Source organism: Antedon bifida, chromosome 2 (genome assembly GCF_963402885.1).
Source record: "Antedon bifida chromosome 2, ecAntBifi1.1, whole genome shotgun sequence".
In the NCBI taxonomy this organism is placed as follows: Eukaryota; Metazoa; Echinodermata; class Crinoidea; order Comatulida; family Antedonidae; genus Antedon; species Antedon bifida.
Window position 1 is genome coordinate 495,188 of NC_136227.1, and position 15,084 is coordinate 510,271.

At 29.5% G+C, this 15,084-nt stretch overlaps 1 protein-coding gene across 3 annotated transcripts in view; it reads right to left on the bottom strand.

Annotated features, from left to right (window-relative positions):
• Positions 1 to 773: 773 nt before the first annotated feature.
• The window catches only part of LOC144835229 (unconventional myosin-XVIIIa-like), a 70,464-nt gene continuing 56,153 nt past the window's right edge, over positions 774 to 15,084 (bottom strand). For 2 of the 3 annotated variants that reach the window (XM_078690277.1, XM_078690280.1), the window contains 2 exons: positions 14,856 to 15,020; positions 774 to 2,795 (listed from right to left, as the gene is read on the bottom strand). In XM_078690277.1, the coding sequence (XP_078546403.1) occupies positions 2,420 to 2,795; positions 14,856 to 15,020 (541 nt within the window). In that variant the 3' untranslated portion in view covers positions 774 to 2,419. Of the gene's footprint in view, positions 2,796 to 8,488; positions 8,516 to 14,855; positions 15,021 to 15,084 lie in introns of all 3 variants that reach the window. The other variant, XM_078690279.1, reaches the window with a different exon arrangement.

Genomic DNA, 15,084 nt, shown 5'->3' on the forward strand with positions numbered 1-15,084 from the left:
CTTCACGCAATTGTATAAGTTACGGTAAACAATACATCCATGGAACTTACCGTATCAATTTTTTTATTCTATACTTGATCGTTTTCAGATAACGTAGACGGATACCGATTTTCCGTATGAACGGAACTGTGGTGTTGGGTTTTTAAACAATACTTGCATTATTGTGTGTGGACACATCCTTGTATTACGCTATGCATTCACCGCAGACAGCGTAATTTGGATTCAAACCTTTTAGGAATAACAAAGTCTGTCATATTACAACAATATCTGATTGATCAATCAATCAATATCGATAAATAGGTATAAATCGATCAATCAGATAAAATAATAGATACGTTGAAAAAAATAATAAAAAAATTCCAAAAAAAAATAAAAAAAAATATAAACAATTAAGAATTCATTAAAAAATCCAGAAAACTTTACATTTTCCCCAAAAACATGAAAAATAAAGATTAATTAAATCAGACTTTTGTAGTTTTAATCAAGTTAATCACTTAAAACGTTTTCACTTAAAAATGACAAAATAAATGGTTAAATTCAACCAAAACCCATTGGCTGCCAGCCAATTTGACTATTTTAAATTACATTTTTTTAAGGAAAATGTTAAGAATTATTTTTTCAGGTGGACAATACATCTTTAATCACAACAAATAAATTAATTAACCAATCAATATATTAAATAATCAATCAAAACCAATAAACAAATAAATGTACTAACCCATCAAGTAATGCATACATTAATAATAAAGTAATGAAATTGAGAAACCACATCGTCATAATTGTTTAGTGATGCTTTATTTAAATAAATTTACAAAATCAAATTGATTTTTAGTAAGTATACAATACCCAAGCTAAACTATATTCACAACAAAACATTTATACCTAGTGTCAATTTGCATATTACCACCTGGCTCAGGGATATAGGAACAACAGTAGCCAATCAAATTATTACCTATTTGAATAATTATCACCTGACACCTGTATCTTTCACAGTTAATAAAATAATACGAATATTAAAATAATAATAAAATATTAATATAAAATATATTGAAATATTACTAACCCTCTGGTTAATTAGCATTAAAATCCGTCCCCAAAAAACATCGTAAAATTAATAATTCTTCTCTTTATTTCTTTAAATCATGGCATACATATTGGCTGCTTTTTTTTCTTAAAAATTGCACAAGTTCTAATTGAATACTAATATACATATAATCAACATATTAGCATTTTACATTGAAAGCCTCATCTTTGAAAGCTATGCATGACATACCCAAATGGCACTGTAGTAAATTAACAATATTTTGTACTATTTCTGAGCAAATACATTTTTATTTGATACTAACTAAAATTAGAATTTGAAAGGAATTCTTTAGTCATAATTATATAGGTTATGGGAACGTTAGTTCAATCACTTGTTTTTAATATAAAATGTTACTTGATGTCGTAGACAGCGAGTACACACTGTAAAAAAACCAAAATAGTGATGTGCCATATAAGGACATGATGCCTTATGTCATATCACTACCATATTTGGGCACATCACACTTTTTTGTGAAACTAGTTTGATAATGTAGACTGTGCTTAAAACAATGTGTACATTTAAAATTGTATGTGTATAGTGTATCATGTAAACTTTTGATGGTAATACAGTTTGAAGAGTAAAGAGTCTTTCTGCTGTTTATCTTTAAGAGTGTGTTTGTTGAAAGTGTTTAGAATCACAACCTCTTTGACATTATGTCACTATTGATGACAGTGTGAAAGCGACTTAAAGTGACTTCAGTTTGCCAACATCATCACCTTTCACACACGATAAGATAATCAATTTGATTGTAATGAATTAAAAAACTTGTAAAAAAAATACAAACTGTGAATTAAATATTATTTTTTTAGCGCTAAATTGTTACGATATGTCACACTCCTGCTGTCATCAATAAGATGTTCATTTATAAATAATTAGTTGTTACTACTAAACTAACATGGACTTGTTGTGGCATGGTAGTGTGGTGCTTAGTATGTTTGCTTACAAATCAAAGGTCATATGTTCAAATCATGCAACATTACTTGATTTGTAAGAACATTATGTATTTATTTATCGGCAATGGTTTAAGACTCACTCGCTTCATGTTTTTAATGGTATATCTTTTTGGATATGGACTATAAAACCGTAGGTCCAGTGTAAACAAATTGCTTGTGTGCAGTTTAAAGAACCTAGTACATCTATCGAGACAAGTAGTATACCCCGGTGTACTAGTTTAAACATAGCTACTGTCTTAGTAGGCCTTATAGTTCCGTGATAATCAATGGTTGTGAAACTTACAAAGATGAAGATGAAGAGAGCATGTATTTACATCCAGTAAATAATCACACAATGCTAATATAAATTTACAATAAAATATTGTCATCATTAATTTCAGCCCTATAAGTAATCTGGATTTACTACAAGTCCTTTCTTCTTGCGACCCTGAACCGGTGACCCACGTGAACTTCGCCTTATACTCATTTTCTCACGAGGGCTCAGTATATCCGAGTTACGTGGGCTACCGCTTGCGTTGCTATTTCGTGGACTCGTTTCCGTTCCATTTTTATATTCAAATGAAAAATTAGATTGGCTTGTCAGTTGCTCATCTTTTGCACTTTCTTTTCTATCCATTTCAGTTGAATTTGACGTTTTGTGGTAATTTGATAATCCTGGAATCTCATCACTAATTTCATCAAGAGTTCGACGGTTTGTTTTTCTTTCCAACGCTTCTTCTTCGTCAGAACTTTGGCGATTTATGACATATTTGGCTTTGCTGTTCAGAATAAAAAAAAACATATGTAAAGACAGTGCTAGATATATTATAAGTAATACTTAAGTTTTTTATTTTATTTATTTATGTAAAACATATCTATACAGGATAAAAACATATCAGGTATAGATATTGCACCTGTTTTACATATGGTCCTATTATAGAAAATAGAAGGTTAAAACATGCTAACAAAATAAAAAGATATTTAACAAGATTTATCAAGGAATTTTATCATTAATACAAAAGTTTGCAATTAGAATAACACCTTAGTATAGCAATGATATTTACCTAGTAAATTATATTTTACTTCTTTTATTACATTAAACTGGATGTTAGTAGTGTGATTTATTGTACTAATATCATATCTCAAAGATAGTAATAAAATGCATTCCTAATAAGAAGCAGAAAAACTGCTTTGAACTGTCATACATCTCAGATCACTGAGGAGAAGATCTGAACATCTGAGATGTTCCTCTTGAAGGGTGAAGGACAGGTTGAATGTCTCTCATAAAGAGGAGATTGCTTCCTGAAGTCCTTTGGAAAGGATGCCTCTCACGTGGAGGAGGAGATGATCTTCCTCTTTTGGATGAGTTGGAAAATAACATCCAGCACAGAGGAGATCATCTTGATCTTTGCAAATAGATGAATATAAAGCTAGTTAAACCCCATATCATGCAATGTTGCCCTTCTTTTTTACTTGGCTTATTTTGCATTTATAATGCTAATGTTTTAAAATATCTTAATAAATGGCACCATTTCTTTAGTTATGTCAATTCTCCACACCAACAGCGAGTCATCATTGCCAATAACAGACTAGTAATGATTTAGTAATGAAAATGTCATTACTAAAGCCATATTGCTTCCAACAATGACAAAATTGATAAAACATTACAGTGTACAAATAGGTAAACACAATAAGTATTGTCTGGTAATTCAAAATAGAAAAACTGAAACTAAATGCACACTTAAAAACTTTATCTATTTTAGTTAGTTTAGTTAATTTAGTATTTTTATTTATCTTTTTAAGCCTTGTCTACACTATCAAATTTATGTGACTAAAAAATGTGATGTGCCCATATATGTACATGATGATGCCATATCACTACCGTATTTGGGCATATCACTACCAATGGGAACATCACACGTCAAAATAGACAGTGTAGACAGAGCTTTGGAACATTTTCACAGAATCTAAGTAAAACATCATTCTCTAATAAAGAGTTATCTCATATTGAATCCAAGTTCATTTTTCGTTAATTTCATTTTAATAGATTAAGACATAAATGTGTTGTAAGTACATTAAAATTACTCAAAGAGATCAGCTTCTGCTCCTAATAGTCAATTGTCTTTTTCATCATTAATTATTCGTCATTTAACCGCTGACGTGTTTTGTAAGAAGCAGAGTATAATTTTAATATCTTTCACAGAAACTCTAAAATTTATAATTTTTATTCTGAAATGGTATGATAATTAACTGATAAAATAGAATTCCCAAATTTCATGTGAATGATGGAATAATATTACTGATTTCATGGTAATGTGAATATTGTTTATTAGGTGTAGAAAATAGAAATCACATTAACTTAGAGCAAAATAATTGATAATCATCCTATACCTACTTGAAGGAAAATATAATCCAAAATATCATCGTAATGAGACAACATTCCATTGAAACATAGAAACTGCATAACAATGAGCTTTAAATACAGTGTGTAATTAATAGGAAGTTGAAATACAAATTTAATATGTACTTTGAGGCATGAATGTGGGCGAAACCTAGCGCAAATCAATTAAGATTTTAAATATTTTGCCACCGCTTAACGACAAATCTCGTTGGCGCTTTAAAATAACTGTGTTAATTAGTCCCTGTAGAATTGAATATCAGAACACCGTTTCATTTGATACCTATGTTGATGATGATATAATGTATTTTCAATCGTGTGCAAATCGCGGAAATGTTTTTAAGGAGCTTTGCAAACTTGCGCAGTATCTATCTGGTTTGCTTCAATAATAAATTCAAAGAAACTTTATAAATATATTAATTGCATTAATTGCATTATACAATACAAATGTAATACTGATTAATGTATTACTCTTTGAAACATAAAATATATATGTATAAATTTGGTTCAAATTTACAGAAAATTTGGCAGCCATCAAATATATAACATTGTTAAATTAAACGGTTTTTTCTTTAGTTTCTATAAATTGACAATTTTGCCAGAGGGGAAGTATGTTTCTGGAGGTAATATAATAATGTTATTTAATAAAAATACAAACTGACATTTTATAAACTATCAATCTAAAGCGAGAAGAGCAAAATATTTTCATTATTTAGATAAATTGCTTTTCTACGTAGAGCTAACAGGATGCTACAAATTACACACACATTTTAATATTTTCTAGTATTTACTTTAAATTATTCATAAAATTTTGTTTTGTTATGTTTTTGGACAATTAGCTGTTTCCTGTTTGTGATAGTCGTTCAAATATTTCATTTATTTACATGAACTATGAGACACTTTAATAAAATATGTCTGGTTTTGATAAAGTTGAATGTATCCATATAAAATGGTTTCAATCTATGCTACATTATAAATATTTATTATAATGTCATAAACACATTATGCATGTAGAACATAAATTCTAAACCGCCCAGTGATATACTGAAATTTAATTAATTTATTTGAAACGAAAAGATGAGGAAATCTGTGGGAATGAGAAAAAGTTCGCACCCGGACCTCCTGCTTTATAGATACGTTTTCATTGTGCAATTGGGACTGGACCGTTTTAGAGGTGTTTACCACCTGTTGGTCCTATCCTTCACTAAGGTGTGTTTTGTCTATTTTTTGCATTAAACATCTCCATTGGAAACGCTTATTTTAAGATTACAGTCTGGGAAATAACACAAACTGTAGGAAATATGTCTAAATTTGACATAAATATACAAGGCCATTGTTTAATAAGAAAATGAAACAAATTATGCTAAAGACTTATTTTTTACTATGTAAATGAAATAAAAAATGAAATTCAAGGATTACAAAGAGAATTGAACCTGAGATGGTGCTGTTCATGGCTATTTGATATTTTATAACAATCACATTTGATATTGTGTAAAACATATCAAAATATGAAATTAAAATTGTCCTGTCATATTATGCTAAAAAGTGTTGTTTAAGAGTATGTATCTGTCCATGGTTAAATATATTAAAAACATATTGAGGTCTACATTTGCTGTGCTAGACTCTCTCTCTCTGTATTACTGTAATGTGTGGATTAGTTAGGAAGCATTAAGAAGATAAACATTAGTTATAAAAACAACATTAATGTTGCAGAACATTATGTGTCCATACAATGTGTTGTACATTAGTTAATAAGTTGCTATGTATTGATGATTTTTAATGATATTGCAATATATTTTGATTTATTTTGTTATAGTATTATATGCATTTTTAATGTTTATACAAATTTTATCCTAAATGTTTTTTATACAGTCAGTGCAATAGGAGACCTACTAGATAGTGATTAAGTTCGCTTTTTAGGAATCCTGTCTCTGCCTGGTTTTGTGTGATGTTTTCTTGTTCTTTGTCCACGTTTTTTTATATTTTATTTTTATGGGGACAAAATAAATGAAATGAAAAATGAAATAAGTTCAACCGAAGTATATATACATCAACAGCAATACACATATTACCATTGTAATTAATACTTTGATTAGATTGTTTATAATATTCAAAATGATACTTAGAATTTAGCTTAGATTATTATATATAAAATGAAGGGTATTGCATATCCAAGTCATTCGTTTGAAGTATTACATGTCAAGGTGAACCTGATCAACGATTACTCATTCTAGCTAATCACATTCTCTTATTAGAATTATTAACTAAAATTAAATACAACAATTTAAATTAATCTTTAAATCTATATCACCTTCATTGATATGTTAATCTATGGAATTAATGATTAGGATTTATATATAATCCATTAATATTAATCCCAAGAGTTAGTCCCTTAATCTCAAGTAATTGTGTAAAGTTAATTTAATATGTCGATAACTATAATAACAATCGTCAAATTTCTCTTTACAAATATGCGGGATAGTCATTTTCTACTATTCCCTTGGTTCTTGTATTAAGATCAAGGTAATTAAAGACATATTTCATGATCAAAGTTGATAGAAGTCAAGCCCATGGACTTGAATCATATTCATGCTTCTTATTTGAAACAACTTTGTCTCAGATGATAAATTAAGAAACAATTGAAGTATGCACTGCACGTAGGCACTGTATAAATTCAGGATAGTGTTTGGGGCGGGAGGTGCACGCTCTCCCTTTTGACACCTACAATGAAATCATGAATTACTTTTCTGATATATATTGCTAGACGCGATTATGAGATCATATTCCGAATATGAGCACTGTTTCTATAATTTGACAGTATGATTTATATATATTAATGTGCTAAATAACACTCGCCTGATAAAAAAAATGATGGATCTTGCCCCTGTATGTGGTCAGTGCAATGCAATAACAACAATGTAGATTATTAGTTATTAGCTGTACTGTATCTACTCTACAACTACTGATAGCAGTATGGCTAACTATTACGACTACTCTCACAAATAAAACTATTCTACACTATCATCCTTACGACTATTACAACCTCATTCAGTTTTTTTTCATTCCAAGGTTTAGCAAATAAAAACTAATTTTCACTAAAAGCTCAATAATTTGCAAATATCTGTATCGGTAATGGCTGGAATTAGCTGACGCAAAAGCCAAGTAAAGCGCTTCCCCCACCACGACTGCTCATAAACAGACTTGTTTGTCACTGCTTCTGATAAACGAGGTTTCGTCATCAGAAATCATGTTGTTTTATGAACTTGAATGAACTCAGATGCTTTCAATACTTTGTCTATAATAGATATTCCGACAATAATAATGTTGCTATTGTTATTATGTATCAAACACTTTCTATATGAACTCAAATGCTTTGTCTATAATAGATATCCCGACAATAATAATGTTGCTATTGTTATTATGTATCAAACACTTTCTATATGAACTCAGATGCTTTGTCTATAATAGATATCCCGACAATAATAACAAATGTTTTTATTGTTATCAAATACTTTCTATATGTTACAGAAATATTAATAATCACATCATAACAATCATAACAGCTCATATTAGTAATAGATCATTTGCGTGGAGCCGGCCATATCAAAACCTATACGCCAGCACGCAACTGAATCTTACCAGGTGTAGGAATCGTATCAGATTTCGATGAGAGTATTTTTAGGGAATTTTCTCTACCAAGAAAGCAGTCTTGTATTTCTATATTATATCACATTCACAAACAGGCAAACTAATAAACAAACAATAAACAAAGACAATACTTTAAAAAAAAATGGCAAAAAACAATAAAAAAAAGAAAGTTTATGTAAAATATTAGGCACCCATCACCACAACTAGCAAAATGCATTAATACTATGCTGAAAAAAAAAACAACATAGTAAAATGTATAGATTGGTAGTGAATTGAATGATGATGTGACTTGTTGCATGTTGAAAAGATGCTATAAACGAGTCACAAGAAGTAAATAACAAACAATTTCACCAAACAAAACACATAGTATTAGCCACAAGCATAGATTTAGTGATTTTTATTTCCTTTTTTTAGTAAACAATCTACCTTTAATATCCATCAGTTCTTGATTTTCTGAATAGAAAAGATTAAGAGAAAAAGAAGAGTGTTAGTACAGAAGAAAAGCGCCAAGACCGTCACCGTCACTGATAAACATTTGGTTACTTAACATTGTTACTCATAAAGCATAATAATAAGCAAGAAAAAACCCCTAAGGTTGGCGTTGTCCTTGACTGGCATGTTAGAATGGCCGCAGAGTAATATTTGAAATAAGAAAAAAAAATTAGTTAATCAATCTTTTTCTACATTTTATTCTGAACAAAATGTATAGCTAAATAAATTTACTTGGAGAAAAACTAGTTGTGAAAAAAGAAACCATAGAAAAAAAAAACCTCAATAAAAATAAAAAAAGCAGAAAATTATTTTATCCAATATGTAACTGTTTTCTGAAATATAATGTATCATGTCTACAGTTTTGGCAACACCGCATTCCAAAAATCGATAATTCAGATATTCAAATTTTCTTCCCTTAGGCTGAAACAATTCACTTGTTAAGATATTTCTAAGTTTACTACCTGTAATTGACAAGTACTATCTTTGATTTAGCAATAATGTTTATAGTCAAATACATTTAATGTTCTGAGTTTTCTAGCTGAACTTTCAAATGTTATCATCCTTGAAGCCTTCCTGGATACCTACTGTCACCCTTGGACACCTACTGTTGCCCTTGGATACCTACTGTTGCCCTTGGATACCTACAGTTGCTCTTGGATACCTACTGTTGCCCTTGGATACCTACTGTTTCCCATATATACCTACTGTTGCCCTTGGATACCTACTGTTGCCCTTGGATATCTACTGTTGCTCTTGGATACCTACTGTATCTCTCCCTGTCCTTAGATACTAACTGTCACCTTGGATACCTATAGTCGCCATTGGGTACCTAATACCTTCTTAGATACCTCCCTGTCCTTAGCTATTACCTTGCTGGATACCTAATGTCTACTTATTGACAAACACTGCTACACAATACAAACTATTAGGACCTGTATAAGTTAATTTTTGTACAGACAGAAACTATTTTATATTATTATTAATATTTAATTTCATCTACTAAAAGCCTCGAGGAAGTTTTCATAATGTAGAAATAAAATATTAAACCATTCATATTCAAAAAAGCAATCCTTTATAGATCATATAAAATGTTAATTTAATACATACAATGAACAAAAAGGATGAAAAGCTTAGATAGTATAGCAATACTGTGGTTAGTAAGTTTGGCTTGCCTGTAGCTAAGTTCTGATTAGTGTGAATTAGACAATGTCAGAAGATGCAAATACACTTGAATGTGAATTGCACAAAGTGTATACATACTTATGTATTGACTTGCACACTCAAAACACACTCAGTATGTCAAAGATTGACAGAATTGGCACATTATAAGGACCTACTAGAAAATCTACAATATTAGGATTTATAAACAACTTTATAATAGGAACAAAGAATAGCAATAATATGTATTTATTATGTCATCTTGTATTTTAAATTTTTTTTTTGTAAAGGGACTTAAAAATATTTCTCATATGTAACACGAGTTGATTTGAAATTACCAAATGAAAAACATATATACTGTACTAGAAAAAATCAAAATCAAATAAGTTAAAACTGCCTCAATATAAATTTATTAAAACGACAAGATTTAACTTGTTTGATTTTGATTTTTTCTTCTACCCTGTTATTATTAATTATTATACTGTACTGGAGTTACCAGAGCTTACTCTTTTTTTTAATTCTATAATTAAAATAAATGTTTATAAAATGTTTTTCTTTTTTTGAATGTGTTTAATTAGGAAGCAAGTACATTCAACAATAAATTATAGAATAACAGATCGAATAATTAAGTCATGAACGAACATGAAATGTCCCTGACAATGACATCAAATGTATTCTCATACCTGTCCTCATTATGAATTAAATTTATTGTTGTTCATCTTCAACTAGGATAGAATTTCATAATTTCTTTCAATTGTGTCAGAAAACCAATATCATAGCCACCTATGAAGTCCAGATTATATTCCCAATGAAACAAAATAATATTAATGCATAAATATCATATTTCTTCTTGTCCTTGTAACACACATATCAAGGATTTTGTGATATAAAAACACTATTAAATTATTTTTTTTCATTCGATATCAAACTAATATCGATTGCTGCCAAATAAGTGTATCATATTTTATTTGAGTTACATTTTGAATTCTGAATGGTTTGGTTTGAAAGTTGAAAACTTTTATTGGAAATACAAGGTAAAGTTACACAAAAAATGAACTGTCGCTGTAACAAATAACGAATCTTTCAATTCCACTCTCCTCAAATGAGACTTAGTTTATAAGCACGATAAATTATTAAATAGTTTATCCATCCTGTAATTGGCAAGTTACTTGCTGTTGAATGCGTATGAAAAAAAAAAAAAAATTTTTGGGAAGAGTACTCTACATCTCAACTTCAGGCAGTAGTATATGAATGTTGCCATTCTACTTTCTGGGATGTAGCTTTATAGAAAAGTCAAAAATTGTTAAAGCTTTTAAATTGTCGTTTATGATTGTTCAACCCACTTGCGTTGCTCTTACATCCTTGTGTTGTGTCCTAATGGCAACAAAGCTTAACGGTGGGTGAGAAAATATAAAACAATATTTTCAGGTATCTATTTTTTTTCTTGGGTGGGTGCTACGTTGATTAGGCTAGGGGGTGGGAGGCTTTAAAGGCCCAGCACATTGTCTCACTTTGTCTCTATGGATATCTTCACCAAGGCTAGTTATCCACACACAAACACGTATTTTACATGAAATAACCAAATTGATTTATCTAATGTTCTTGGGCTGATATCCAGATAATTGAAACAACGGAAATATTCCTAATGGTTACATCTGATTTAACATTTAATCCAAAATATGTAACAAACACAATAAGACATTTTTCAACAGCATTCGTATGAACATAATAAAATGGTTTAAATGTTAAAGGTAAAATCGATGAACAGATATTCTATAAAAGTGAAAGTACCATGTTGAATTAATATACATTTCTTTTCTATTTTTTATTTGTTGTAAATCAGCGTGAATTATTTTAACAAATTGAATTTAATAAAAACTACAACTTGGTCTTGTCTGTTTCAAAATGGCAGATGTTAGAAGTAAACTAAAATACCTCTAAAGCAAAAAAAAAAAACATGATTGAGAGATTACATCACTAATACTTTGGCCCTGTCTGCCTAAGATGGATGTTGGGAGGAAATCTAGGGAGGAGGGGTTCAAAAACAAGGATGACAAAAGATATGATTGAGAGATGAGATCACAAATAATCTAACTTTGGCTGATCAAAAACAGAAGAAATTTAGGAAGAAGGAGGTTCAAAAACAAGTATGACAAAAGATATGATTGAGAGATGAGATCACAAATAATCTAACTTTGGCTGATCAAAAACAGAAGAAATTTAGGAAGAAGGAGGTTCAAAAACAAGTATGACAAAAGATATGACTGAGAGATGAGATCACAAATAATTTAACTCTGGCTGATCAAAAACAGATGTTGGGATGAAATCTAGAGAGGAGGACAAAAGACAGTGTTGACAAAGACGCTAATACTATAACTCTGGCTTCTCCAGATTATTAAAAACACAGATGTTTGCGGTGGAAATCACGGACGGTTTTTACATAATACCGGATCATAAAGACAGCAGAAAGTCTTGCAAAAACAACATATTGATTATAACATAAAAAATATGGCAATTATTTATCATGGTAATGAGAATAAATTACCTAGTGTGTCTATTGCTGTAAAAACATCAAAATATAGCAAAGCATCGTTGTAAAAATTGATTTTTTGTCTGTGTGTGACTCGGCATTAAAATACACTTTAGCGGTTAGTTCACTTTGGTATTTAAAATTTCAGAGAATCTATAATATTGGAATGTTATTTAATTCAGAGAATTGTATGTCCATATTTGGTCTTAACCAATGAAGTACATTAAACGATTAAAATACAGTACATCTCTGATATTGTTAAATATGTTTAAAAATTGGCACAAAACCACCCTAAATAGCACTCGTATGGGACATAACATTAAGAATTTAAATTATTTATTTCATTTGATAAAATATGTCATTGAAAACTTTTGAATAAGAGATAATATTTATTTACTATTAGTAAACTTAAATTTGATTTCAACAATATTTTATGAAAATGCTGAAGCTCATTATAAATACAAGAAATTCATAGACCATCTCAACATATGAATACTCATTCTCATCCTGCCTTCAAAGATGCAAATATATTATATTTTTTCTAGGTAGATTTAAAACCTGAATCCCACAGGGCTTATTAGTATTCTCCAGATAATAATTCTTATTCATTATTTCCATTCTATTACATGTTATTGTGTGAATAAAATATATGAATAAATTATTACATAATTCCCACAGCACTGATTCTGTACTGTACTGTATAATAATCTTGTATTGCGCCGGTTTCCATCAAAAGGATCGGTGCCTATGGCGCATCGACACAACAATGAAATGAAAGAAATAATCATGGTATCAAAAAATCAGAGGTAATGTTACAATTCTTGATTTAAAAGAGTTCAATGAAATTGAAGATTTAACATGTTTCGAAAGTTGTATAACATACAAATATGGTAATTACTTGTCTAATATAGACAGTCTTTATCCCCCACTAAAATTAACAACCATGTCTTTCTAAAATAAAACAATGACTATTTTTATTTTTTTGCAACCCAACAGATAATTTTTTTTTTCATTTATGAACTATTTAGCACTATTAAACTATTTAAATATTCTCACTGGGAAGTTGTATAATATACAAACATGATAATTATGTTCTTGTCAAGTATAGACAATACTGTAATAGTTATTTTCATCAAATAAATTGCATGTTGTCTGTAAAAAAAATGTGTATCAATTTTTTAGATTATTTAAATACAAATGATTGATTCATTGTTCTTACACAAACTGTAAAATATATATTTCCCATTTTTAAGTGATTATTTTGTCGTATATCCGTAATAATTGGTAGTCTAGTCTGATTTGAGTACATGATTAATGTAAATGACAACATATTAAGGAGGCTTCGCAACATTAGGAGCACGATAACAAAAACAGATTCGTCACACATTTTGAAACTTCTGTCTGGTTTCATAGAATTTGACCAGAATCATCCATAACAATGACAAAAGCAAAAAATGTTTTCTAATATTCTAAAATGGTTTTATATTACGCTTTTCAAATGTAAAAATTGATGAATTAAAAGTAACGTAGTGTGTGATGGGTAAACAATAAACGTTGTCAATTAAAGTCGCGTCCAAAAACGTGGCATGAAAACTTGTTGACTGATCTTGAGATAAAGAAGTTGAATAAAGTGGTGAATATTATCAGAAATGAGATTTAACTAATGTAGAATAGACAGAATTATTCAAAACGGGCCTTAATAACAGCGTCATCAATTCATTACTATCTTATGATTGGTAATAACAACCGCATTAATATAAAAACACATTAAAACATTTGTAGCAAATGTATAAATTCTAATTTGCATTCATCGCTTTAAGCTAAGCAGTTGAATCGTGGGTAACTAGAACGAGATCGATTAATTTTACTTTCAAACTGGTGACTACAATGTACAAATGCACTTTTCTTAATGACGTCTTCTTCCTTCCTTAAATCGTATTCTGGTAAAACACTACATGTGAAGGATTGTGAGAAATAGGTTGTAAGCGTGCTTCTGACACATGCTTGTGCATAATTCATTCTTTAGTACTCAATATATTGAATTGCTGTAAATCTCCTGGTAAAAATACCAGGATAAATAAAATATGACTTTTAATAATGATGAATTACAATGTAAAGTTTGTAAAATCAATGTTTACTTTAATTTTCAACAAGCTACATCATCATCATCATCAAAAAAACAAAAAAAAAAATGCAAAAAAAACCCCCAAAAAAACAAAAACAAACAAAAAACAACCTCAAAAAACCACACACTCTCTATGCCAAAATGAAAATTCTATTTTTAAAAATTTGTCTAAATATTAAAAAAATTTATTTTAAAGTGCAGTTTGTTACCATGATGTTCTATTTATTTGTTTCATAATTATTGAGATGATTATACAATACAAAAATACAATAAAACTTCATAATTATACCAAAACTCTGGGGAAATTCATTTGGTTGTGGTAGTACAATTATATTACTAATAACAATAGTTATTAACTTTATTTAGACAACAATGATGATAGTTTAAGTTATATAACAAAAATTTGGAAAATGATAATGATGAAGTGTGATAATGATAAAGACAACATAAACAGACAGTGAAGAAGAAGATTTTAATAAAATGATTACCTTGAAAATGAGTCTTCTGAACCAGAATGTTCCGAGTAAGACGCCCTCAACCCACCACCATGTCGGTAATCTAAACTACTTCCGCTGCTAAGTCTGTTTCGAGATGAAGTTGAGTACGTCCGGCTGTACCGCCTCAGAAACGAATCATCATCGCTTCCTTCATCACTGTAACAAAAGTTTAAAATTAATGATAAAAAGAAAACATATAGTTATAGTAGTACAGCCAACT